This window comes from Equus przewalskii, chromosome 2 (genome assembly GCF_037783145.1).
Source record: "Equus przewalskii isolate Varuska chromosome 2, EquPr2, whole genome shotgun sequence".
Taxonomy (NCBI): domain Eukaryota; kingdom Metazoa; phylum Chordata; class Mammalia; order Perissodactyla; family Equidae; genus Equus; species Equus przewalskii.
In genome coordinates this window covers 6,360,875-6,388,503 of record NC_091832.1, presented here as the reverse complement: position 1 = coordinate 6,388,503, position 27,629 = coordinate 6,360,875, and the positions used below count along the sequence as shown (strand labels likewise).

The window sequence follows — 27,629 nt, the reverse complement described above, 5'->3', positions numbered from 1 at the left end:
GATAAAGATGTTTCATTGTCTTATTCCTTCTTTTGTCTAGCCCTTTGACGGACCAGCTTTATGCACTGATTTTGCTTCTAACTTGCTAACCTAAAATCTCAATTCCTAGATTATTGAAACTGACAGTCCCTTTCTGCCCCAGGATAGCTCGAGGTTAGCTCACATGAGCTTAGGTGCTTTCTGCTCTTTGTGTCTCGCTCTTGGACACTTCCTTTACTCTGTACACTCAACTGTGCATTTAAAATTTTTTAGTTACATTTTGTCTAGCATCTGGTATTTTCAGGTTATCTAGCTCAACATACTGCCTAAACTTGAAATGTGTATTATTTTTGTGATAGAAGATATTCGAAGCATAGAGTTGTCTGGAAGTAAACATACTAAAATAATCATCTCTTCTCACTACACAAGGCAAGCATTATTTAAGTTTTGAACTGACTCATTTTATCTGTTAAATCCTGTGTCAAAGAGCTTTCAACCTTTGTGCTCTTTCTTTAAAAAAGTGAATGAGTGTTGGGGATATTTAAAATGTTGATTTCTTCATCAAGTTTCTTTGCCTGACTTTCTTTCAGCCAGCAAATACTGCAAAATGTTAGTGGAAGAAGAAGGATTGCAGCTTTTGTGTGACGTCCGGGAGCGCAGTGGAGCAGATCCCCAAGCACAGCAGATTGCGGCCTCCATTCTAGATGACTTCAGAATGCATTTTCTGAATTATCGGAGCCCCCCTCTGTGTTGAAGGCCCTTCTTAACCTAAGGGCCTTCAGAGATGCTCTGTTCCTCAGCGTCAGGTTTGCCCTGTCAGCAAGTGAATCTTGAAACCAGTTCTCATTGGAATTTGTGAGTTGGCCACCTCATTGGCCTTTTATTGTTAATTTTCTTCACGTTACAAAAGGTTAGATTTGTATGTTAGCCATAATCTCAAATCAAGTTGGAATCATTCTAGGAGCATCTCTTCCACAGTTTTGCAAAATCAAGCCCTAGACTCATGGGAAGACCTGTGAGCTTGTGTTGGAACAGCCATGCCAGTTACTTTTCTCTAGCCCTGGCCAATTTCTTAACTCTGGGAGTTTGTCAGAGAAAGGGGTAAAGAAAGACCTACAGGGAGACCTCAGTATTTATGTTAAATTTCATGTTTGAAAGACTCTCTTGAGTTGTTATTCCTGCTTATGTGAAACCACTGGAAAAGAAGTACATGAAAAAGCTCTGGGAAATTTATACTTATAAATGTCTTGTTTGGAAAGCAGAACTTCTGTTGGAGGGGAGGAAAAAGAAAATTTTTCTTTAATAGATACCAAAGAACCTTCTACTCATGGAGTGGAGGGAAGAGAAATATATTTTTTACAATTTCGGATATTCTACCTTTGGCCTTTTTTCTTCTAGCTTTACTCATTAGACTGAGCATAACATTCTGTGTAATGGGTGTACTGGTGGGGCAAGGTGGGACTTCTGACTGAGCATAGTGTTTAATGAAAGATTACTTGGGAACTGTAATCTCAGTCCCTCTAATTTTTAATTTTACTTGCAACTGTGATCAAAACTGAGAGGAAGAGGAAGGGCCAGAGAAGGATTTTGCCAAAGATTTTAAGAGGTGCTCCTGGGCTGGCACCGTGGTCTAGTGGTTAAATTTGGCATGCTCCACTTCAGCAGCCAGGGTTCAATTCCTGTGTGTGGACCTATACCACTCATTGCGGCCATGCTGTCATGGTGACCCACTTACAAAAGAGGAAGATGGGCACAGATGTTAGCTCAGGGTGAATCTTCCTCAGCAAAACAAACAAACAAACAAACAAAAAGAGGTACTCTTAATCTAGCATGGAGATAAGAAAAATATGAGCTCTTCTGAGAACCGGCTCAACCACAACGTAGACCATCAGAAGCTTTTGTCTGTGCCCTCTGCAAACCTCCTCTGTGGAATCGAGTATGAACTCCTTTCTTGTCTTATTTTTGACAACTAATGAAAACATTTGCCATTCATCTGTTTGTTTTTTAAAGATTTTTTTTCATTTTTCCTTTTTCTCCCGAAAGCCCCCTGGTACACAGTTGTGTATTTGTAGTTATGGGTCCTTCTACTTGTGGCATGTCGGATGCTGCGTCAGCATGGCTTGCTGAGCAGTGCCAAGTCCACGCCCAGGATTCAAACCGGCGAAACCCTGGGCCGCTGAAGCAGAGCACAGGAACTTAACCACTCGGCCACGGGGCCGGCCCCTGTTTAACTTTTTCAAAGAACATTAGTAGCATATTCTAAGAGTAGATTTCTGTGCTTTTAGCTAGCCAGACTCTTAACTGGAGTGTTATGTACCATCTTTTGGAATCAAATGAGGCTTGTTTTTATTCTAAACCATATTCCAAACTGTTGCTCACCAGTGTCCCACTGAATAAGGGGAATTTGTAACCTGCCTCCTTCTACAGTCCTGAAACTCTGCTCTGTTTTCTCCCATTCACTCTTCTTCATGATTCCGAAAGGCTGTCTTAGTTTCCTGCCCTGGGTTCTGGTACTTTGGAACATTCTGTTAGCAGATACTAGCCTTTGCTAATGTGAGGATGTGGTGGGAACTAGTGCCTGTTAAGGTCCAGGTCTACGCTAGGCACCTCTCCAAGCTTTGTGTCGTTCCCAACAGTCCTCTGGGGTAGGTAAGTTTGATTCTCCCCATTTAACAGATAAGGAAAAGGAAGTTCAGTAAGGTACTTTCCTGGATAGTGATAGTGATAGCTCGTGCAGCTGGTGCTGACTCTAGAGCCTGGGCTCTTCTGTGTTACTCTCCCTTCCAGGAAGTGAGCACAACCGTGGGGCACGTTTCCATTTAGCAGCAAATCAGCAATGTTGTTGTTATGTATCCATCCCCATGGCTTAGTGACTCTAGGCCAGGTGTAGGCTCAGCAAACTCAGGCAGAGCTCAGATCAGTTAAAGAATGACTGCAAGGCTACAGCTTCAGATGTAGCCTTCTCTTCTGCTGCCTTGGTACAGGAGCAGGGCTACTGAGACTAGTGTGCGCATGTGCATGTCAGCCCTGCTTGGTTTCTCAGTATGTCATCCCCTTGCTCACTTTTGCTCATGCTGTTGCCCTCGACCTTCCTCTTCTTTGCCTCAAATGCCTATTAATCCTTTAGGTTTCAGCTCTAATGTTACCTGCCCAATTCCTGACCTTCCACTCTCTCCATTGGTTAATCGCTCCCTTCTTAGTGCTCCTGAAGGGTACTTAATGTGACTGTCAAAGATTTACCCTCTAGTTTATAAAAGGTTTTCACAGCGATGATTTTGTTTAATTATGAGAAGAATACTACATTAATAATAATGCTTATTGAACATAAGGTGTTTTATTTATTTTCTTTTAATCTTCACAACAGTTCATTTTGCAGATGAGGAAGCTGAGGCACACCGTGAGTAACTGGCAGAGAGCCGGGATCTGCAGTCTGATTCCTGACACCTGCCCAGCCACCAGGGTTCCCTTGTTAGCTCTGTTACAGAGGGAGGAACTAGGGGGTCCTTACAACCTCTTGCCATCTCTGGTGAGCACCTGATAACTGAGAGGCAGAGGTCGGGCTGAAAAGCCAACAGGACAAAAGCCCAGAGGGGTCTATTTTAATCCTTAGTTTATCGTTTGAGTAGGGAGAGGCAGGTGTGCTCCAAGCAAACCCGACTGCAGTGACTATCTAGACAGGGTGAGGAATAATGAACAGTAGGTGGCATGGTCAGCACATTAATACCAGGCCCATGCCAATTATTTTATATCCATCATTGTCCTTGTGTGGAAACTGAATCCCAAAGAGGCAAAATGATGAAGGCAGTCACAGTGCAAATTTTCCTTCTGGATCCTGCCCTTGAAAACGTGCATCTCCCGTGCTTAAGGTTAAATGGGAGTCACTTGCCAACAAATTTGGGAGGCCGCTTCTCCCTGAAGGCTGCCATGCCCTCTAGCCGGTCCTGGGTGGGGATGTTCTGAAACAACATGCAGAGTATTAGTTTCAGGGGAGAAGGACCAGAGACTAATAAAGACTTCCTTAAGCTTGTCCAGCCCATGGCAAGGGCAGACTCCGAGTCTTTCCATTGTTTCTGGACTTGTGTTGGGCCATGCAAAGGTTTGGGCCTCACTGGCTCCTTGGTCTCCAGGGGAAGGCAGGCCACCTCTCTGTCATCCGTGGCCTGTCACGTTAGCCTCTACTTGCATACTGTTTACATTCCTCCAGAGAGCTCGCAGTCTCTTGCAGCAGTCTGATATGAAGCTGCTCAGTAGAGAAGAAAGATTGGGCTTTGCAGTGAGATGTGGCCCTGAATTCTTGTGTGTTGCTAGTTCACACTGGGTCCTGTAAGTCCCAGACCCCCGTTCAGGAGTATTTTGGATATTTGTTAACCTGGAGATCAATATTTTTGACTCAGTGAGGAGGCAGGGGCCAAATAGGTCAGCCCCAGGTTTACTGCCCCACCATCGAACATACACGGCCTGCAAGCTATAACCAAGGCCTTGACATCCCAACTCCAGCCTGGCCTCTCCAGCGGCCACTGGTACAGAGACAGCAGAAGCCATTCTTCCTCTCTATCAAATGTGATTCTCTGGGCACTAAGTGGGCCAGGATGCACCACCATTAGATGGCTGAGGAAACAGTCCCAGAGAGAAGCAATGTGGTTCCCTTGGGATCGCCTCAGGCTAATTGTGAGGAGGAGGTGGCATAGAGTCTGACTCTTAAGGTTGGGAGGAACCTACTAAATTGGTCACATATTGCTCAAGATCCCCCACTCTGACCCAGCCTCTGCTTACAAGCAGGCAGGGACTGGAGCAGCCACGTACCTGGGCATAGCATATCCCTTCAATGGCCATCCCTGATGCAATGTCCACCTGCAAGAAAGAGGTGCCTGGATCAGCCTGACCTTGTCCAAGTGCATTTGCACTGGGAAGCAGCCCGCCCTACTGCCTACACCTTTCTTTAGTGTTCATGGATTCCTCCAGCAAAGAGTTACGGAAGTTTACTGTATGCCAGTCCGCACGAACCGAGATGAATATGATAAGGAGTCTCTACCTGGAGAGGGAACACCATTCGAAGCAGCGATGAAATAGCGCTGGCACGAATGGGGCTGTGAGAACAATGGGGAGGGTTGCACACAGCCTGTAGAGCCAAGGAGAGCGGGCATGAGCTGTGCTTGCACAGCCTGGGTTCCCACCTCCCCATCTGGCTGCCTCAGTGTGCCTCCTGTCACCCCTGTTAGTGAACTTCGCAGGCTTCCCTTACCCTCAGGAATAAGATCCTGGGCCTTTTATGACCTGGCCCCTGGCAGCATGCCAGCCTCCACTGCCCAGTGCTTACTATTACTACCACTTGTAAGCACTGTTCCAAGAGAAGTACCGTGTGTGTCAAACTCACTCACTTTGCACAACAAGGGTTATTATCTCTACTATACAGCTGAGAAATCTGAGGCGTAGAAAGGAAGGTGAAATGATTTGTCTAAGGTCATAGGAGCATGTGGAAAAGCAGGTCTTTGAACCCAGACAGGTCAGCACCAGAGCCCATGCCCCTAACCTCCATGTCACGTTGTCTCAGTCACCTCTTCCTCCCATTCACTTGAGTGGCTTATTTATATACCTCTGTGCTATTGCTCTTACTTTTCCCTTTGTTTTGGAATTCTCATTCTTTTCAAGGCCCAACTCTAGAATACATTCTCTGACCCAGCACTGCCCAGTAATACCATAGCCATACATACAGTGCAGCTCCAACCTCTTCAGGGTGTCTGCTTGGTACCCTTAACCTTTTATTAGTGATTTGTGTCTGTACCTGCCCCCCTCCCCACCTTGGGAGCCGTGACCATATTTGACTCATCTCTGTGTCCCAGTTCACGGCTCAGGTTTAGATTCAGTGTGTGGTGACTGAATCGATGAGTGAGTTGATGTCTAGGGATAGATTTGTTGCACCCAAGGCACCCTGAGCCCTGTCCTTGAGGCCACATTACTGACCACAAGCACAAATGCAAGAGCCAGTCAGACCTGAGTTCTTATTACTCACTGGCTCTGTGACCCTGGATTCTGATCCTCAGTTTCCTTCTCTCTCCAAGACAGAGAGATGAGGATAAAATGTAATTCGGGATGTCACCTGGTCAAACTTTACATTTTGTAGATAGGTAAACTAAGGTACAAAAAGAGAAGTCAGACTCAAAGTCTGTTGGAGTCCAGTTCCTGAGTGCTTTCCAGCTGTGCTGTCAGTCTGAGCTGTGGAAGCACTGCCTCGGCCACCCCACTGACTTTAGTGGACTCCAGTCTTGACCCAGAGCCCTCTCACCTCCATTCCTCGGTCGATGGCTACTTTGCTCAGCCGCACAGCGATGGGGGCCTAGGAAAAAGGAAAAGCTTGGTTGAGGAGGGGATCAATGCTGATAGGGCTTTGAAATACAGAGGCACATAGCTCCTTGGTGGGGGAGAATCTGGACAGGGAGGCAGAGGTCTGGGTTGAGTTCCAGCTGTTCTGCTGACAAGTGTTGTGTTGCATTAGCATTAGTACCTACTGCTTCTCAGTTGATGTTCGTTTTCTCTAACCAAGGAAACCTGACTCTCTGGGGTTCTTGGCAGTTAATCCATCCCTCCAACATGCACAACATACTGCAGTTGGCGAAGTATTTCCCACTCACAGGTTTGTCTGATGGTGCTACCCACCCTTCCAGGATGGTGCCATCTTTAACTGAACCTCAGGGAGGTGAAGGCCACACTGATCCAGTGAGTCAGTGGTGAAGCTTGGATGTGATTTGCAGTCACTTTTCGCACTGCTTTTCCATTCCTGTGCCCCTTTCATCTCAGCAATTGCCAGCCTCCCCTGCAAGCAGGTTTCACCCACGCAGAGGAATGAAAGGTCAAGATTAGGAACTTGGGCTTTGCAGTCTGACAGGCCTGGGCTGAAATCCCAAGGGGGCATTTTGCACGACCGCTTGGAAGCAAGGGAATCAAAGTGGCTCTCTTTGCTTCACTGGGCTGACTTCCAGTTCACTCGCACCACAGCAGACCTGGCGCCCCAGCCCCACTTCCAGGCAAGGAATGTGTTTAGTTCCTACACCATTTATGTGGTGTTATTTGAAGTTTTTCTAAGTAAGGCTTTATCAGAAAGATAATTTTTTTTCTTTTTCTCCCCAAAGCCCCCCAGTACGTAGTTGTATGTTCTAGTTGTGGGTCCGTCTGGCTCTGCTGTGTGGGACGCAGCCTCAGCGTGGCCTGATGAGCAGTGCTAGGTCCGCGCCCGGGATGCTGAGGTGGCGTCCCACATAGCAGAGCCAGACGGACCTACAGCTAGAATATACAACTACGTACTGGGGGCTTGGGGGAGAAGGTAAAAAAAAAAAAGCTGGGAAAATATATTTGTGATACTTAAGACAGGTGAATTTCCTTGATTTACAGAAAACTGGTATAATTTTTTAACAAAAATTCACAAAGGTGAAAAGATGATTCACAGAAAAAGAAACACAAGGGGTGTTCAGCTTTACTCTTAAAGAAATGCAAATCAAAACAGTGAGGGGCCCCTTTTTACCTCAGATGGTAAACAGTAAAATGTTGGTAATGCCCAGTGTTGCTGAGATTCAGGAAACAGGTCCAATCATGTGCCACATGAGGACATTTTGGTCAACAATGCACCACATATATGACGGTGGTCCCGTAAGATTAGTACCACACAGCCTAGGTGTGTCGTAGGCTGTACCATCTAGCTTTGTGTGAGTGCACTGATGTTCACACACAACCACAACAGAATTTCCTGATGACACACTTCTCAGAACATACCCCCATGGCGAAGTGACGCAGGACTGTATTTGCCTACATTATTGATAGAGTAAATTGGTACAGTGCTTCGGGAACGTAATTTGGCAAGAACTGGCAAATGTTAGATTTAGATGTGTTTGCTCTTTTTTTTTTTTTTCTGAGGACGATTAACCCTGAGCTAAGATCTGCTGCTAATCCCCCGCTTTTTGCTGAGGAATACTGGCCCTGAGCTAACATGCGTGCCCATCTTCCTCTACTTTATATGTGGGACGGCTGCCACAGCATGGCCTGTCAAGCGGTGCCGTGTCTGCACCCGGGATCCGAACTGGCGAGCCCCAGGCCGCCAAAGCAGAACATGCGAACTTAACTGCTGCACTACCAGGCCGGCCCCAATGTGTTTGCTCTTTGATGTTGCAACTCCATGTAGGAATCTACCCTACAGGTATACGTCTAGAAGTATGCTAAGAGGTACCGAGTTTTTCACTCCAGCTATTTTGCAGTAGCAAAAAGATGTAAGCAACGTAAGTGTTTGTCGTTAGAGTGCTGGTTAGTAATGACGGCACGTGCGCGCCACAAATGGAGAAGTGTGTGGTTGTTTAATAGAGCGAGGTCGATAAGTGTTTGCTGAAATGGGGCACTCTCCAAGTAGTAGGTGAAAAAGCGAGGTGCATACTAGTCTGTATATTATCATTCCATTGTGTGAAAGGTGTTAGTATGACACACCTTTGGGGAGAAGGGTCAGGAAAATGAGAACTTTACTTGTTTTCTATTTTCCCATACTGTTTGAATTCCCCATGCATATTTTAATGTCGTGTTTTTAAATGTCTTAGAACTGGATTAGACTCTACAGTGTTCCTCGTCCCCTAAACCGTCCTTAAAAGGAATTGAGTTACTTAGATACGTGAGTACAAGGGGTCCCCCACTATCTGAAAGTTCGCTTTATGCCACTTCACTTTTACCAGACCTACATTAGTACCTTTTTTCACTAACTGAAAGGAATCTGAAGAGGATTTTAGCTTTTCCGATAAAAGGTGAAAAACGAGAGTGTTCAGCGTTTATCTTGCAGCGAGCTGCTGCAGACGCTAAGCAGTCGAGCACACTGTGCTATTTCAAGCCTCCGCGTCAGCCCAGCAGATGACAAACCTTGACCAAGGCCAGCAGACACAGAAGGTGTGGCCGTTAATGCCCTGCCTGTGCCGATGGATTGAGATGTTACTAGATGCCCCCTTCCTGCCTCGCCCCCATCCCAGTCTCCTGTACCTCCCACCACCCTGACCTCAGATGAGTCAGTGTAACCCAGCATCACCACTACCACCTCCTCCCAGGCCTCCAGTGTGTACCGTCTTCCCGACTCTGGTAAGAGAAACTACACTACATACATGCGTTATTTCTACTTTAGACAGGCCGTATATTTGTCATCATTCTGGCTTTCACCACATGTTAGCGTAATTTTAGGTATTATGTGTTATTTGGCATGATTTGGTAGGTTATTTTCTGGGTATGGGAACACTCGGAAATTTTTCTCACATAAATTAATGGTCATTGCTTCTTTGCTTTACGCCATTTCAGTTTATGAAAGGTTTCATAGGAATGCTCTACTTTTGGATAGTGGAGAAAACCTGTATATGTACATAATTTGTATTCTTATATATGCAATGAAAATTTCTGGAAGAGTATGCAAACTGTTAACAGTGGTCATCTCTGGGGAGCGGGACTGGGGAATTGAGAGGTGTTGGGTGACCAGCAGTCCCAGTTTGCCAGTGATGAAGGGCTATCAGGACATGGTACTTCACTGTCAACTGGGACGGCCGCAGGCAAATAGGGTCACTTGCATTATGCTGCTTTTGATGTTTGCCTTATATATATATATATTTTTTTCTTTTAATACCAAACACTTTATTTATTTATTTTGGTGAGGAAGATTCACCCTGAGCCAACATCTTTGCCGCTCTTCCTCTATTTTGTATGTGGGACGCCTCCACAGTGTGACTGATGAGTGGAGTTGGTCTGCGCTCAGGATCCAGACCCGCGAACCCAGGCCGCTGAAGTGGAGTGTGAGGAACTGTAACCATTGAGCCGCGGGGCCGGCCCCCGCCTTATGTTCTTAGTCTTCTATGCTCTTTGATTTCCTTGTCATGAATAAGTACTACTAGTATTTAGATAACTACCTAATAAACTGACTTCTCACCAAAGAAGATTAAAAACTATATAGATATGTTTTCTGTGTGTTGAAAACATACATATTTGTATGGATATATATATGAGAATTATTAGGAATATGATTGATAATTTCATGTTATTTGGAAATGAGAACAGTATGTTCCCTCCCTTTCTTGTTCAAGTAGAAAACATAGCCAAATCCATATTCAAAGGATAATGGATATTTACTATTTAAGGGGGAAATTTGAGTGTCAAGTTGCAGACCTTGCGTTTATTGACAATCTTTTTGGGGTTCTAATCTCTGGACCCGTTTGCTTTCCTAGTCTTGGTGGTTTGTCACTAGGGGGCAGCCATCTACCACACCATCCCTGGCACTCACCCCATCTGGGAACCTTCTCATCCTGGGCACCTAGTGACTCGGCTGGAATTGAAGGTTTGTTTTTCAGGTTGCATCAGAATGTCCCACCATCGGGATTAGTGATGGTAGTACTAGGTTTTGGTATGCTAAGCTACATTTAAGTACTGTAATACTACTAATTACATTAGTGGAATACAGTTATTGCAGTATATTAAAAAATCTGAAATCTGAGTCGTCTTGAGATCAAGCTCAAAGACCCAGTTGTTAAGTTTCTGCAAAAAGACAAACCCTCCAGTCTACAAGTCTTGCTAGGTAGGCCACCTCTGTGGAAGTGCCATCAGCCACTGCCTGAGTCACTCAGCTGTATGTCACTTCAGAGGCTTTCTGAGCAAGTGTAGTAGAAACCTGACAGCAGGAGGCCGTCCAGGTAGCAGCATCGTACTCTCCATTTCTATGTGATGAAATCAAAAAACCAGGAAGACACAACAAATACTTTCTTTTAAACCAAACTATCAGGTTTTAAAAGTTACAGTCCCTGCTCTCAAAGACCTCAAAGTTATAAAAAGAGGTAGGATTATTTAAATTTAAGGGAGACAGAAATTTTTTCCAAAGTAAAATACTTATTTTTATGATTAATTCAAGTAGTTTTATCTGTTAATAATATTAAAATGATAATACATGGTTAACATTTTTATAGACTTATGTTTTAACTTTGTTTTGTAACGTTTGTAAGTTTTTATATTTGAAATACATTAAATATTGAGTTTTACCGTTTTTAAAATTTTGTACATATTCTGCACTCTTTATAATAAAGGACCAGTTCTTATTTGTATTCGTATTATTGCAGTCACTTTTTGTGACCTTGATAAGCAAGTCACTTAACCTTTTTGGGTCTCTTATTTCACAAATATAACAGGGATAATCAACTCTACTGGATTGTTCTAGTAGTTGAGACGCTAGTAAAGTACCTAGGATTGTGTCTGGTGGATGGGCAGTGCTCCATATGGGCTAAGTCAGTCAGTATTTATTATAAATTAGTAAAATCTAGTGCCATTTCAGCTGCTTTCATATCTCCTTTTTGCAGGGGAAGATTCACCCTAAGCTAACATCTGTTGCCAGTCTTCTTCCTTTTTCCCCCAGAAGCCCCAGTACATAGTTGTGTGTAATTGTGAGTTCTTCTGGTTCTTCTTTGTGAGCTGCTGCCACAACGTGGCTACTGACAGTTGAGTGGTGTGGTTCTGAGCCTGGGAACTGAACCCGTGCTGCCAGCGTGGAGCGTGCTGCACTTTAACAGCTATGTCATCAGGGCTGGCTCTGCTCTCATATCTTTCTGGGAATTCAGGACTTCCCTCTGGTCCTCTTAAGGTAGTGAGAGGCCGGCAGAGCCTTGGAGACCCCTTCAGCCCAGATCCTGGGTGTCCTGCTGAAAGCTTTGGGCTGGCAGCTGGTGGAATTACACCTAAGCAGAGCCTAAACCCACTCCCTGGGTCTGTAAACCTTTTGGGAGACTATACGCAGAGGCTGTTGGAGATTTTTAATAAATAATGGGTCCTGGGACTGAGTGGTTAAGTTCCCGCGCTCTGCTTCAGCGGTGCAGGGTTTTGCCGGTTCAGATCCTGGGTGCAGACCTAGCACTGCTCATCAGGCCATGCTGAGGTGGTGCCCCACAGAGCAGAACTAGGAGGACCCACAATTAGAATATACAACTATGTACTGGGAGGCTTTGGGGAGAAAAGAAAAAAAAAGGAAGATGATTGGCAACAGATGTTAGATAGGGTCAGTCTTTTAAAAAACAAACGAATGAACAGAAATAATGGGTCTTAACACATGAGCTACATGATGTATTTCGAGCATTTCTTCACCGTGCAGTATGGTTGGAAGGATGGGCTGGTAGTTCTTGATCTGCTTTTGAATCTTGCTTTGTGTGTTTTGGGAACATTTTAATGCAGTACCATCCAGTACAGTAGCCACTAGCCCTCTGTGGCTCTTAGCGTTTGAAATGTGGGGAGTGTAACGGAGAAACTAAATTTTGTGTGTGTGTGAGGAAGACTGTCCCTGAGTTAACATTTGTGCCGTCTGCCTCGACTTTGTCTGTGGGACACTGCCACAGCATGGCCTGACAAACCATGTGTAGGTCCACTCCCGGGATCTGAACCCGTGAACCCCAGGCTGCCGAAGGGGAGCCTGCCACCACTACACCACCGGGCTGGCCCTGAGAATCGAAATTTTTAAATGTAAATAACTACATGTAGCTAGTGGCATGGACAGCACAGGTATAGAACGTTTCCATCATCTCAGAGTTCTATTGGACAGTGCTGTTCTGAGGACTTGCAAGCCCATTTGAGTCCAGTCCCTCAGAATTCAATTTTCACTTTAACTTAAAATTTGAATTAATTTAGGGTACAGGATGGCTGAATAGATGCAAAAACTCCAGAGAGGATTAATTTTATAAGTCTGGGTAAATGGATCTCATCCAGCCCCACAGGACACCTGCCCCCCGGGCTCCCCACACACGCATCCCTCCTGGCACAGGCCCTCCCTCTGGGGCTGGGCTACCACCGTACCTGGGGCAGGATCTCCTGGGCCAGTGCTCGTGCCCTGTGGTAGGCGGCGTTGCCCTCTTCATTCTGGGCCACGGCATGATTCACCAGCCCCAGGACCTGGGCCTGTGTCCCACTCAGTCTTCGGCCTGTGAAGATGAGCTCCTTTGCCAGGGCCACCCCCAGGCATCGAGGCAGCCTCTGAGTCCCTCCTGCCAGGATGGAGTCGGGATGGTGAATCCATGCAGGAAATGGGAACCCAGAGAAGGCCCAGCCTGGGAGTCAGCCAAGACTTCTCACGGGAGCAGATCCTGAGTTAGGACGGAGAGGCATAGCCCAGAACACAACGGCAAAAGAGGAGAGCAGGGATATACCCTAGAGTGGAACTGAGCAAGTAGCGAAGGATGGGTGCTATGCATGAGGTTACCTGCTCCTGGGAGAAGCCCTCGGGTGGTCTCGATCAGCCCCATGACAGCCGTGGAAGCTGCTTAAACAGAACAGAGTGAAGCCCTGCCCCTGTCCTCCAGCGCTAGTCCCCGCGGAGAAGAGACACCCACCTCTGGGCTCTGCTTACCCCTCCAGCCAACTCCTTCCCTTGTGGTCTGGCCACAGCCAGACCTGTCCAGACTCTGCTTTTGGAAGAGCCTTAGCCTGCAAGTCAGGAGGCCCAGGCCCTCATCCTGCCTCCCCTACTGGTGGGGGTGTGTGTCCCCAGGAAAGGCTCTGAGCCTCACAGGTGGAAAAAATGATTACCCTTCTGCCTGCTTTGGAGGGCTGCTAAGGATTACATGAAGCAATGGTTCTTGGAACAAGGAAGGGGTTTCTTTCTGGAAGGTTCCCAATACCTTTGTCGGTTAATGTATTCTCTGTCTCATGCACCCCTAGCTCTGGCCTGGCCAAGAGTGTCAGTGACGCCTGCGCCCATCACAGTTATTCCTCCCAGCTTTTCATCAGCCTGAAATTTCCCTGTGTTCCATTCTGCATCCTCCTTCCGAGTTCTGCTTCCTCTGAGTTCCCACCCCAAAGGCTTCTCTCCTGAATTTCCTCAGCACAGGCCATCTGAGCTGTGCATTGTGGGCAGGAGTGAATGGCCATTACTCCTGCGGCTGAGGGGTTTACAGTCACTCTCTCCTCCACCAAACCCTGCAAGTTAGTTGCCCTAAACATGGGCAGTGAGAAGCAGAGTTGCAGCTATGGCCTGGCCTGCCCTGCCCTGGTATTTTGATAGTTTCTCTCTGACGTGTATCGTGTAGATAGAAGCTCCCTCCATGCTTGGATTTATACCTTTTTGAATATTCTTCCTGGGATGGCAGGAGAAAGCAGTGAAGGGAACAGAGTAGCACCATGATGGCACTCAGACTTTTTGTAACTGCCTCCGGGAAGGGTGCACCTAACCACCAAGTCGGTAAGGTTCAACAGTGGTCAATTATCTCCATCCTCTCCCTCTACTCTTCAAAGCTCAATTGCTCTGAACAAGTAACGCAAACCTTGGCTGGTGCCAGTGACCCAGAGGACAATGTTCCTGCCTGGGCGTGTTTGTGCTGGGCTGGGCTGGTGACTGATGGCCCCCATGGCTCACCTTTGTTCAAAACATAATATGTGAAGCTGGCTTGGACAGAACCAGAGCTTGCACAGTTAACCTTTGCCCTCCTCAGCCTTCCCCCTCTGTGCTCTCTTTTCTGTCCTGTCAGCACTTTCTCTGGGGTTGGTAGGAGCCTCCCTGAGATGAGGGAAACCGTTCTGAGAGGTGATGGGTACTACAGCCGTGGATGGCTGGGCCAGGAGGGGAACCAGCATCCGCCTGAACTCCCTCTGTGTACCCCACCTTGCCTTTAGTTCTGCTGTTGAGCTAAACCAAGAAAGCCAAGGGCAGTGGCTGACTTTTTGCAGAATCCCCAGACTTAACCCTGTTTTACTCACCCTTCCCTCCCCGCTGTATCCCGCCTCTCCCCCTGCCCAGTACCTGCCACTCGGAGGTCACAGGCAAGGGCAAGCTCCAGGCCTCCGCCCAAGGCAAACCCATCCAGAGCTGCAATTGTGGGTGCAGGGAAGGCTGCTGTGGAGGTGAAGAAGGGCTCAGCCTGCAAGGCCCTGGCAGGACCAGGACAGGGGCTCAAGGTTGGGGAGGGGCTAGCTGGTTGGGACAGAGGGCCTCATTGGTTCCAGGTTTGGGGACCTCATGTGGTACCTCTGCCAGGTTATCTTAGAAGTCACTTTTCCCATCTGGGAAAGTTTGGGGTCAGCTGGGGAACTGTAGTGGGGAGATGGGCTGAATGATCCCTGCTCATGCCAACTTTCCTGCTCTCCTCCCTGGGACTGACCTTTCTGTTCTCCCTTCTTGTTCTGTGTGCCAAGCCGTGTGCTGGGTGCTGGGAACACAGAATTGAATCAGACATGGGGAAGGCAGACATGTAAACAGGCAGTGATGACCCATGGTGATCAGTGCTCTGATACTGGAAGCTAGGGTGATGGGTCAGGGAAGGTTTCCTGGAGGAGGCGGCACTGGTGGTCTTAAAGGATGAGTAAAAAGTTCAAGTAGGGGGCTGGCCCGTGGCTGAGTGGTTAAGTTTGCGCGCTCTGCTTCGGCGGCCCAGGGTTTCGCCGGTTTGGATCCTGGGCACGGACATGGCACCGCTCATCAGGCCATGCTGAGGTGGTGGCCCACATGTCACAACTAGAAGGACCCACAACTAAAATATACAGCTATGTACTGGGGGTCTTTGGAGAGAACAAGGAGAGAAAAATTTAAAAAGTTCAAGTGGTCAAGAAGAATATTCTAGGCAAAAGGAACAGCAGTTGTCAAAGCCTGAAAGCACGCTTGGTGAAACTTGACTCCTCTGGGATAGCCAGGTTTGAACCTTGAGGGCACAGGCGTCGGGGGTTAGAACTAGAAGGGTACAAAAACTGAAGAGCCAGAACTCCCTGTTGGAGAAATGCTCTCTGAACTCTCTTGTCACCCTCCTCCTTGTAGAACCCTTGTGCCCATCCCTCTTGGGAGAGTCATCTGTCTCTCTCAGAGCTCACAACAGAAACTGTCCTCTCCTAGAGTAGAGGATGGTGGGTGCAGTGGGGCTGGGGTCAGCAGTGCCCCTGAATGCCCTCTGCCCCGCTCCAGGGCCCTCACCAATCTCAGTCATCATGCCTCGGAGTCGCTGGACAAAGACCTCCACCTCCGCCTCACTCATCTGCTCCCGCTCCTTCAGATCCGCACCTGCAGATGGGGAGGGGTTGGTGATAGCCCTTGGGGAATGACCCAGTCCTGAATCCCAGGCTGTTAAAGGATCCACAGCAAAGGAGACTTGAGAAGCAGCCAGAGAGGAAGAAGAAATACCAGGAAAGCTCGGTCACGGAAGCCAGGGAGGAAAAGGGAAGGTGAGGGGTCAAAAAAACGGGAGATGCAACCACGACAAAAAGATAAATGGGACATCATCAAAATTAAAGACTTTGGTGCATCAAAGGACACTATCAAGAGAGTGAAAGGACAGCCCACAGAATGGAAGAGGATATTGGCAAATCACATATCTGATAAGGGATTAATATCTAGGATTTATAAAGACCTCCTATGTCTCAAAAGAAAAACCCACTGAGGACAAAGGCCTTGAATGGACACTTCTCCAAAAAAGATGCATAGATGGCCAATAAGCACATGAAAAGATGGCCATCAGCATTAGTCATTAGGGAAATGCAAATCAAAACAGCAATGAGATACCACATCACACCCATTAGGATGGCTATCCACAAACAATAGAAAACAAGTGTTGGCATGGAAGTCGAGAACCCTGGTACGCTGCTGGTGGGAATGTAAAATGATGCAGCCACTGTGGAAACCATTTTGGCAGTTCCTGAAAAAGTTAAACAATTAGTATATGATCCAGCAATTCCACTCCTAAGTATATACCCAAAAGAATTGAAAGCAAAGATTCAAATAGATACTCCACACCAATGTTTCTAGCAGTATTATTCACAGTAGCAAAAGATGTAAACAACCAGTGTCCATCAGCAGATAGTTGGATAAACAAAGTACAATGGAATATTGTTCAGCCATCAAAAGGAAGTTAGTTCTGATATATGCTACACTATGGATGAACCTTGAGGACACGCTATGTGAAATAAGCCAGACACAAAAGAACAAATGTATGATTCCACTTGTATGAGGTACCTAGAATGGGCAAATTCATGGAGACAGAAAGCAGAACAGAGGTTACCAGGGCCTGAGGGGGCAGTGGGGTGTTGCTTAATGGATACAGAGTTTGTTCGGGATGATGAAAAATTTCTGGAAATGGATAGTGATAGTTGCACAGCCTTCTGAATATATTTAATACCACTTAATTTTATACTTCAAAAGGGTTAAAATGTGAATTTTTTGAAATGTATATATTTACCACAGGTTTTTTTGGGTGAGGAAGATTGACCCTAAGCTAACATCTGTTGCCAGTCTTCCTCCTTTTGCTTGAGGAAGATTGTCCCTGAGCTAACATCTGTGCCAGTCTTCCTGTATTTCGTACGTGGGACACTGCCACAGCATGGCTTGGTGAGCAAGGTGTAGGTCCATACCTGGATCTGAACCCGTGAAGCCCAAGGCCACCAAAGCAGAGTGCACAAACGTAACCAGTACTTCACCAGACCAGCCCCCCAGTTTTTAGAATATTTAAAATAAGGGGCCAGCTCAGAGGTGCAGCGCTTAAACGTTCTGCTTCCGTGGCCCGTGGTTCGCAGGTTCAGATCCCGGGCGCGGACATGGCACCACTTGTCAAGCCATGCTGTGGCAGGTGTCCCATATATAAAGTGGAGGAAGATGGGCACGGATGTTAGCTGAGGGCCAATCTTCCTCAGCAAAAAGAGGAGGATTGGGGGTGGATGTTAGCTCAGGGCTAATCTTCCTCCAAAAATAAATAAAAATAAAATAAAATAACATTTTTTTCCAGTTTTATTGAGAAATAATTGATGTACATCACTGTATAATTGATTATTTTTTAAAAGGTGGGGTCACTGGGGTCCAAGGAGGCTGAGAGGGCAAATAAGATGAGAACTGAGAAGCAAGCACAGGATACAGTTGCATGGAGGTGGGCAAGGACCTTGGTGAAAGTAGTGACCATGGTGGGATCATCAAAGGGCAGACAGCAGGGGCCTGAGGAGGGACTAGGGGGTGAATATAGTCCCTTCAAGTCCTAGACTATAGGAAGTCAAAGCTGGGAGAGCTTTTGGAAGTCTGATTAGTTGCAGCCCCTCAGTGACAGATAAGGAAACTGAGGCCCAGAGAGGGGCCGGGAGTAGCCCAGGATTCCAGAGCAAGTCAAAGGCAGACCCAGACCTCCTGTAGCCCCCCTACTTCCCCGTGCTTGGCTGGGATAGTGAGGAGTGGAGCTAACATGGCTTGAAGTGACCTTGATAGAGGAGGTCGGACAGAAATGGAGCCAAAGGAAGAGGCCAGGGCAGGGCGCATTGTCAGTCTGGGCAGCTGGGTCGGGCAGGCCTCAAGCCGGCCTCCGTGATCCCAACAGCTCAGACCTAGAGACCGAGCCACAGCCCCTTGAAAACGCCTCAAAACCATGCTCCTCGCCTACCCTCCACGCTCCTCCTGCCTCCCCAGTGACCCTGCTGCCCCTCCCCAGCCGCCCCAGAGCTGGTTCTTAGCTCAGCCCAGCTCTCGTTGACTGGCTTCTCTTTGTGGGCCTGGGATGTGGCATTGCTCATCTTTGAAGTGGAAATTCATGGCGCTTGTCCTGTTGGGAGGACAAATGGTGCAGGGCAGTGGAGAGCTTTGGTGACAGGGACCGAGATCTTGTCAGGGGGACAAAGGGGCACAGACCCCCATTTTGGCCGCTGACCTTGTGAACATCTTTGGACTCAGTTTCTTCATTTCCTCAGTGAAGGGTCAGTATAGAGCATGGTGTAGCAGAAAGAACAAAGATTTGGGGGTCAGAGAGGCCAAGTTCAAATAGCGTTCTATTCTACTTCTTACAAACTGTGTAAGCCTAGGTAAGGAATTTTACCTCTGAGTCTTTGGGTTCACATCTGTAAAATGGGAAGAGTGAGTCCCAAGCTAAAGCTGCCCTAAGTTCTCCCCCAACGCCTGCAGGCTGCTGGGAGCCCTGCTGGGCCCTGGGCGGCCAGGGGAGGACACCCACCTGCACAGAACACACCCTTCACTGCACTTCTGAAGAGCAGGACACGCACTTGCCGGTCCTCCCGCAGCTGGGCCAGAGCTTCCAGCAGCTGCAGAGGAGACCCAGTCAGATGGAGCCCAGCCCAGCCCAGCCCACCTGGTGCCTGCCCTTTCTCACCTCTCTGACGAAGACGTTCCCCAGGGCGTTGCGGGCGCGCGGTCTGTTCATCAGAATCTCCGTGATTCCTGCAGGGGACAAGGCTGCCTTGGGTGAGCCAGCTGGCCTGCTCACCCCTGGGCTGGGGGCCTGGAGACAGGAGGCCTGAGTTCTGGACAGCCTCTACCCTTGAGCAGTGTGACTTGGGGCAAGTCACACACGCCCAGGGCTCAGTTTTCCCAACCATAAAATGGAGAGAGTAACCTTTACCCTCTCTGTCTCAGAAGAAGTGGAAGGGCTTGTGAACCGTGGAGTAACATGGGCAGAGGGACAAGAATGACCACCGCAGTGGTTCCTGCCTGCTTCTGCCACTGTTGGACACCCACACCTTCAGTTTCACGGCTCCCTCCATTATTCACTTCGCAGCCAGGCTTCTTCCTCTGGATGAGTTATATAACAAGTTCAATGAGTTCGAGAACAAGGCAAACGCCCTGGTAGCCACCACCTGGAAATCGTGCATGCTCGCACTCAACCATAGCTCCCCTTTCCCCGAGTAACAGCTGCTGACTTGTATGGTAAGCACTTCCATGCATTTATTTACAATTTATCACCCAAATGTTACCCCTAGATGTAGTTTACAGTTGCTAATTTTAAAAAATTTGATGTGCCTTTTAAAAGCTCATTAAAATCCCCAGGTTCTGCCTCTACCTGTGTCTTGCCCTCAAAAGTTACTTATTAAGGAATCTGGGCATTTGACCTGTAGGGCTTCCTGCTGCCTGGATTTTTCTAATTGCACACTCATGGGGCAAGTCAGCCAGGTTCCTCTGTCCGGGAATTTAGCCACTAAATCCAGAGGCTTGAGCACACTCGTGTTCTGTCCCCTTTGGCAAGAAGATAATGCCTGCCTGCCCTGCGTGATGTCCTTTCACCAGCAACCGCCAACCTTGTTGAAGGGGTTTTCTGTGCTCATTTAATCACTGTCTTGCCTTCCATTCACTGAAACCTGCTGCAGTCTAGCTCCCATCCCCATCACTCAGTGGAAACGGTTCTCGCCAAAGTGACCAATGCAACCACATCACTGACCAAGGAGCATGCTTCCATCCAGGTCCTAGCCTCGGAAACAGTCAACTCTGCTGACCGCACACATGCTCCTCCTCGGACAACTCTCTGCCTTGGCCTTTTTTTTAAATAGACAAATTTTTTAGAGCAATTTTTGGTTCACAGCAAAACTGATAAGAAAGTACAGAGAATTCCCTGCCCACCCCCATGCATAGCCTCCCCCAGTATCGACATCCGGCACCAGAGTCGTACATTGTTATGATAGATAAACCTACACAGATGTGTCATTATCGCCCAACATCCATAGTTTACATGGGTTCACTCTCAGTGTTGTACATTCGACGAGTTTTGACAATGACTAATAACACGTATCTGCCTTGTGGCCCCACGTCCTCCTGGCCTTCCTCCTACGTCTCAGCTGATACCTCTGCATTTCTTTTTTAGGTTTTCTTATACCCATTTTTAAAAATTCTTAATTCATTTATTCAACATATATCTATAATAAGTCCTGGGGATGTAATGTACAGCCTGGTACTTTAGTTAATGATACTGGATTGTGTATTTGAAAGTTGCTAAGAGAGTAGATCTTAGAAGTCCTCATCACAAGGAAAAAAATTTGTAACTTTGTGTGGTGATGGTATTAACTAGAGACATTGTGCTGATCGTTTTGCAGTAGATACAAATATTGAATCATGTTGTATACCTGAAACTAATATAATGTTATATGTCATTTATACCTCAATTAAAAAACCCAACTCTTGCAAAAGTAAGATAACACAAAAAGATATACAAATGGCCAATAAGCACATAAAAAGATGTTTAATTTTAGTATCAAATGAGAGTTTTAAAAAAGCGTAATGAGGTAAGACCACACACTCAGTACAATGACTAAAATGCCCGAAAATAAAAACCAAGTGTTGGTGGGGTTGGCCCCGTGGCCAAGTGGTTAAGTTCGCGCGCTCCGCTGCAGGCGGCCCAGTGTTTCATTGGTTCGAATCCTGGGCGCGGACATGGCACTGCTCATCAAACCACGCTGAGGCAGTGTCCCACATGCCACAACTAGAAGGACCCACAACAAAGAATATACAACTATGTACTAGGGAGCTTTGGGGAGAAAAAGGAAAAAAATAAATAAAATCTTAAAAAAAAAAAAAAGTGTTGGTGGTGAAAAAAATAATAAAAACTCTACATATCTATCGAACAGGTCTAATATATAATAAATTGTGAGCGTTATGAGTTATGTAACAGTGTGGCCCTCAGGGTGCTTACAGCTGAATACGATTAAATTATAATACAAGGCCATGGGTGAGGTAAGTACGTGAAGTACCACACGATTACAGATGGCAGCTCATGGACCGAAACATTTGAGCAAGGTGAGAATTAGGTGAAAATTTTCATTGGAGGAGTGAGGTATGGTGGGAAAAATACTACAGGTAAGGGACCACGCAATTTTTTAATGTCAAAGTTCCTGAAAGCTCAATCCAGTATCTCTTTATTCAGTTATTTGTACAATCGTGTATTTGACACATGCTGGCCTCTGTACTAGACTCTGAGCCAGAGACCAGGGCAGACGCGGTCCCTGTCCTCAGAACCTACAGTCTAGCAGAGAAGACGGATATTTAACAAATAATCACTGTCTGTGATGAGAGCACAGAAAAAAAGGACAAGAAGGTGGGAGCTATAGATGGGCAAAGGGTGTCCCCTGGTATAGAAGGTCAGCGACTTCTGGAGGGGGAAGTGATCTGTAAGCTGAGAGTTCAGGTGAGTAGGAGTCAGCTAGGCAAAAGTTTGTGTGTGTGTATGAGTGTGTGTTGGGGAGGGCAAGCCCGCCCCAGGCAGAGGGAGCAGCACCGATGAGGGCCCTGAGTGTGACCGGGCGGGGAACCGTAGGACGGCTCTACAAGATTTGTAGAGCGGGGCCACTTAGGGTTTTTCGGCTGGACCTGAGAATTAAACTGATATAAAACAGACTAACAGGAGAAAAGCATACGAATTCATGTAAGTTTTACATGACACGGCAGCCCTCATAAGGGGATGAAAACGCCCCAGAAATGGTGGAACCTACATGCTTTTATAATGGGTTGATCACGAGAGGCAACTGTGGAAACTCAGTAAACTGCAGGGGAGGCTGAAGGAAGACAAGGATTATTCTAACAACGTCTGTACAGGGTTCTCTTGGCTTCGATTTCCTATCGAAGAATGTTTCCTTTCTCCTGGTACCAGGAGGGCATCTTTCACATGGGAGTTTTTATCTCGTTTTCAGGAATAAAAGGGGAGATTAGAATGCCGGTCGTTCATCTGCTGTGTTTTCAAGTGCCTTAGCTCAAAATAATCCTTACACCAAAGTGGTATATTCTGAGGTGGCCATATATTCTGCCACCTTTCAGTGCCTTCTGGAACTGGAGTTCAGAGCAAAGGGAGAGCCGCATGAGGTGGAGCAGAGTCAGGAGGGCCTACACTGCTCGTCTGCCCCTGCCGCTCCTCCCATGCGCTGTTTGCCTCCTGTGTCCCTACAACTGCCCTGCCTACCTGGCCAGCCCAGAATTCTCTGCGCTCCAAGCCTGAATGTCCAGCCGTGCACTTGACTTCTCAACAGCGTGTCCAGACATGATCAGTCTCTCCTGCTCCCTTGGCGAGGGAATGACCTGTCACCCCAGAAGTCTGTCCTATTGCCTCCCACTTCCTCACCCCCTGAGGCCTGCCAAGTCAACCTCTGAAATAGATCTCAGATCTTTCAGCTCATATCCCTCTGTGCAGCCACTAACCTGCTGCTGGCTCTTTCCTCTATTACGTGGGTCACCCGACTGGCCCTCTTGGACGCAGTCACGCTCCCCCTCCTCCCTCCACTTTCATTCCTGCATTTGAGTCAGAGTCATCTTTCTAGCCCAAATGTGACCAGGTCTCTCCTCTCTCCTTTTCATCAAAATAAAGGCCAATCCTTAACGCCACCCACAAGGCCCTCCACAATCTGGCCCTTGTGCCCCGCTCTGGCCTCAACTCACTCCCCTAATGTGGGCCAGGTCCTGGGGAAGAGACACCAGCTCTGGGCAGGGGCTCAAATACTTCTATCCTTTCTCAGCCGTTTCTCCTCCTCTAAAATGTCGGGGGTGGACTAGAATAGTATTTATCAGTCCTTCTGCCTTCAAAGGCCCCTCACTATTTTCTCCCAGAGTCCTCAGCTTTGTCTGTGGAACAAGCAGTATTTATTAAGATGGCATTCTCAATGTGAGTTGATCTGAGACACAGAGAAGGGCGAACGAAATTTCAGGGCTCTGAAGGGACGAGTTTTCAGCCAGGAATCAGAACTCTGGTCCAGGACAGAGAACTGTAACAGTCAGGCTGGGTGGGCTTCCTTGGCCTCCCCAGAAACCTTCACAGAGCTCTTTGAGCCCAGCAGGCCTAGAGGTCCCACAGAGGAACTGTCCCCAAGGTCTCTTCCAGCTCTGGTGCTCCAGAAGAGACAATGCTGCAACTCTGGGGAGGAGAACCTGGCAGATACAGAGAAACCACAGCAGGGGTTTATGGAAACGGTCCCGGTCCAAGGTCACTGTGGCAGCAGACCCTAGAGCGGCCCCCAGGTTCAATCCTGGATAATCCCCTTCCCTTGAGTGGGTAGGACCTGTGAATTGCTTCTTACCATCAGAATACAGCTAAGGTTGTAAAATGTCACTTCCAAGATTAGGTTCAATTCTACGGTGTGATGACGTGTTACCTCAGTGATTAGGTTACCATATAAAGACTGTCTTGCTAGTGCACACTAGAGAAACTAGTGGACCTATGGAGAAGGTCATGTGGCAAGAAACTGGGCAGCCCCTAGGAGTTGAGTGGCCTTCGGGCCAATGGTCAGCAAGAAAAGAGGACTTCAGTCCTACAAACACAGGAGGTGAATTCTGTCAATAACGTGAAGAGCTTGGAAGATCTCTCCCCAGTCAGGCCTGTGATGAGACCACAGCCCCAGCCAACTCCTCAATTGCAGCCTGGTAAGACCCTGAAGCAGAGAACCCAGCTAGGTTGGGCCTGGACTTCTGACCTACAGAAACTCAGATAATCTGTGTGTTATTTTAAACAACAAAGTTTGTGGTAATTTGCTATGTGGCAATAGAAAACTAATACAGTCATGACGTCCTGGGATTGACAGAAACTTTCCTCTCCTCTTTGCTTTCCTCTTCTGTCTTTCCTTTCTGACTTACTCTCTCCCATCTTTAATCTTTATCTCCCTCTCAGAATACTAGCTGCCAAATCTTAAGGTGCTTGGCTTAAACTACAGCTCAGTTACACACCAGCTCCATGGCCTTGGCAAATTACTTTACCCTTCTGCCCTTCAATTTCCTAGTCAGTAAATAGAAATAATAAGAAAGTTGTTCTGAGGATTAAAAGAGATAATACACATAAGTGCTTAGCCAGAGTTTGTAGGTACAGCGAGCAGGGAAAATGCGCAGATGCTGGGGAAAGTCTAGACCCAAAACAAGGTATGAACTCCACGCTGGAAGCCCTGAGGAGCCAGGCAGGGCGTCTTTGGCTTTCATTCATTCTTCTGACAACATTCAATTTGCACTACCACATGTCGGGCCCTGGAGAAACAGAAGGTCTCAGCCATGGGCTCTGACTTCTTAGTTGAGCCTTGATTCTCAGAACATCGCCCTTTCTGCGCCCCAGCAGTGGGGCTGGGTCTGCACTGCAACCTCCCCACTCTTACCAAACCCACCATGCCACTGGCTGATGCTTTCCTTAGCAGCTGACCTAGGGTGAGTTCCGTCTGGATGGCCTGGATCACGGGCTAGGTGATGTGTGTTTAACAAGCTCTTACTACATGGAAGGGAAACTGAAGCCCAGAAGAGAAGAGAATTTACCCAAGTCAACAGCTGATCCCAGCTAGCAATCCTCACCCTCAAAGACCTAACAACCCATGAGGGAGACAAGTCCAGACATGTGGAAAGTAAAGGGACAGGAGGGGATGGTAATTCCAGCAGGATTTCCATAGGGAGAGAGGAAAGGAGACGACCCAAGTCAGGGCATGGCTAGAAAAAAACACACAGCTGGGACAGCTTAAAAGAACCCGTTGGTAGAAGAAATAAAATGGAAAGTTCAGGTTGTGGTGGAGAACCTCGAACGCCCTGCCAAGGAGTGGAGTCGAGCCATAAAGAAGAGTGCAGAGTGGTTAACAAGCCAATCCCATTTTCAAGGAAAACAGGTAACATGTGACATTGCTCTGGTGCCATCAGCCCAAGTGGAAGGCAGAACCTGTGGCTTCTAACATGAACATCAAATGACCCCGAATCATTTTGGGGAGGTGGGGGAGGCATCTCCTGCCTGAGTCTCCTCCCTGCTTCTGCTTGGTTTCCTCATTTCCTTCTCTCGATGACTTTCTCCTGCCTTCTGTATGCCCTCTGGCAGGGGCAGAGGTTTAACCTGTTGATCCTTGTTATTTCTGGATAAAACATTCTGCTGTTTTTAACTGAGCCCTAAGGTCTATGACCCGTGATGCTTTTTTTCGCTGATGTACAAGTCTGTGTTTTGAGTAAATGAATCACAGAAGAGGCAGTGATGACATGATGTCTGAGAACACAGGTTTTGAAATCAGACCTTGGTTCAGATTGCATAACTTCACTGTGCCTGTTTGTTAATCTATAAAGCGGGGCGAATAACTGTCTCAAGGCAAGTGCTGTTGCCAGTTTGGCAATGAACTAAGCATGAGATTAAGAGGTATTCTCTAAGACCCAGCAATCACACATGGCCAGAGAAATTCTCAAGTGATGTAGCTGGACGCTGGCAGCCCCTATGTGTCCATCAAAAGTGGGGAGGCAGGGGCCGCCCGGTGGCGCTGCGGTTAAGCTCGCACGTTCTGCTTCGGCAGCCCGGGTTGGCCAGTTCGGATCCAGGGTGCGGACATGGCACCCCTTGGCTCACTATGCTGTGGTAGGCGTCCCACGTATAAAGTAGAGGAAGATGGTCATGGATGTTAGCTCAGGGCCAGTCTTTCTCAGCAAAAAGAGGAGGATTGGCAGCAGTTAGCTCAGGGCTAGTCTTCCCCCCCCCCCCAAAAAAAGTGGGGATGCACACTAGAGCCTAGTATGCAATAGCAGGGAGCAAGGAACTAGATTTATATGGCAAAGCTGCTCTTCAAAACTTAGTATCAAGCAGGGAAAAGGAAGAAATAGGAGCTGTATAGTACACTGCCGGCTGTGACAATTAAAACTTCTACACAAACAAAGCTACATCAAGCGCAGGGAGGAGGGGTTGGGACTGGGGAGAAAAGAAAGACGAGAGAAGGGCTTTGCCCTAATGGCAACGTGCAGCGGACTGAGGAGCGTGTGCAACCCCATCAAATGCACTTGTCCAAAAAAAATCCACCACCACCACGATGCGCAATCGAAAGTGTTTTCTGCGTGTGACCCGTGCGAACTTTGCCCTTTGAGTCAGCGGGAGGCAAAAGTCAGCAGCCGCAGGGCCGGCGCGCACGGTGGAGCGCCCCGCCCCCCCCCCCCCCCCCCTCCGCGGCCCTGCACAGCGAGTCGGATTGGCTCCGCCGCCTCGGCCCCCCTGGAAGCCTGCCCGGACCCTTGGCCCAGGAGAGAAATCGGCCTTTCAGAGCTCCTGCTGGGGGATGGGGGGCGCTAGTACCTACTCCTACCCCTGAGCGACTCTTCTCCCCTTCCTCACAGCCCCAGGCCACCGAGTGGGGAACTGACGGGACCAATATTGACAGTCTCACCCCAACTAGGGTCGGGGCGGTCAGTAGGTGGTCACCCACCTTTCGGGCCTTAGGGAGTCTTGGAGAGCCTAGACTGGGATGCAGGAGATCTGGGATCAAATCCTCAAGCGCACTGAGCGACCCGCCTTCCCCCTGCTGGTCTCAGTCTTCCCGCGGGCAGTGGGCGCGCTGGCCACCTCTCCGGCCCGGCAGCGGCGCCCGGCGGGCCCTGCTCAGCGCGCCCGCGCTCGTCCCAGCGCTTCCTGGGCGCACTTACCTTGGTCCGGACCCTCCAGGGCGCGCACTTGGATCTCCCGGCCCCTGGCCGCCCCATCGGAGGCGCAGCCGCGGGTCTGAAGGGGCTTCCAAGGGCGTAGGAGGCGCAGGGCGCTGGTCAGGGGGCGCAGCATCGGGGCGCAGGCTGGAAAGAGGCCGCTCGGCCACTTCCCTCCGGCTGAAAGTTCGCAGCTCGGCCGCGAGGCCTTCGCAAACTGCTCCACCTATGGGCCGAGAGGCCCACGCCGCTCTCTGCGCCTCCTGGAGACCGGGAGATCGGGGTAGAGGAAAGCCCAGCTCTGCTGTGTGGTTTGTGTCAACCTCTCTGAGCGTCAGTGTTTTAATCTGTAAAGCGGGGCTAATAGTAGTGGCTACTGTCAAAGATAACGAAAGCCGGACCTGAACTCAGCTCGGATTTGTACACAGGTGACTGGGGGTTTTAAAGGGAGAATGAGGGGATAGAGAGGTGGATGAGTGGGAACTGTAGAGTCGAGGGAGTGAAAACTTCCAAAAAGTGGGAAGCGGGGCGGGGTGGGGGTTAGTCCGCGTGAAACCCATCT

At 48.2% G+C, this 27,629-nt stretch overlaps 2 protein-coding genes across 14 annotated transcripts in view; one reads left to right on the top strand and one right to left on the bottom strand.

Moving 5' to 3' along the window:
• The window catches only part of ZYG11A (zyg-11 family member A, cell cycle regulator), a 78,380-nt gene extending 75,073 nt beyond the window's left edge, over nt 1-3,307 (top strand). For all 6 annotated transcript variants that reach the window (XM_070609601.1, XM_070609600.1, XM_070609602.1 and 3 more), the window contains one exon: nt 570-3,307. In XM_070609601.1, coding sequence (XP_070465702.1) covers nt 570-733 — 164 coding nt within the window. In that variant the 3' untranslated portion in view covers nt 734-3,307. The remainder of the gene's footprint in view (nt 1-569) is intronic.
• On the bottom strand, nt 3,295-27,629 carry ECHDC2 (enoyl-CoA hydratase domain containing 2). Of its 8 annotated transcripts, none has more exons than XM_008542919.2 (11): nt 27,071-27,629; nt 19,065-19,132; nt 18,909-18,996; nt 15,905-15,991; nt 15,102-15,149; nt 14,744-14,836; nt 13,208-13,264; nt 12,805-12,992; nt 6,263-6,313; nt 4,783-4,830; nt 3,295-3,935 (listed from the first exon to the last, which is right to left on the bottom strand). In XM_008542919.2, the coding sequence occupies exons 1-11, from the start codon at nt 27,201-27,203 to the stop codon at nt 3,858-3,860; spliced, it is 939 nt and encodes a 312-aa protein (XP_008541141.1). In that variant the 5' UTR covers nt 27,204-27,629; the 3' UTR covers nt 3,295-3,857. The 8 variants fall into 8 exon arrangements, with proteins under 8 accessions (XP_008541141.1, XP_008541140.1, XP_008541143.1 ...); XM_008542918.2 differs by having other exon boundaries at nt 19,065-19,147; nt 27,071-27,304; XM_008542921.2 differs by lacking the exon at nt 15,102-15,149.

What these genes read in the sequence shown, in the direction of transcription:
- ECHDC2 (XM_008542918.2), bottom strand. Translation starts at nt 27,203, where the DNA reads ATGCTGCGCCCCCTGACCAGCGCCCTGCGCCTCCTACGCCCTTGGAAG. An exon ending in GGAACGTCTTCGTCAGAGAG is followed by an intron (nt 18,997 to 19,064) that starts GTGAGAAAGGGC and finishes TCTCCTCTGCAG; the next exon opens with CTGCTGGAAGCTCTGGCCCA. An exon ending in CTGTGACCTCCGAGTGGCAG is followed by an intron (nt 13,265 to 14,743) that starts GTACTGGGCAGG and finishes CTGTTTAAGCAG; the next exon opens with CTTCCACGGCTGTCATGGGG.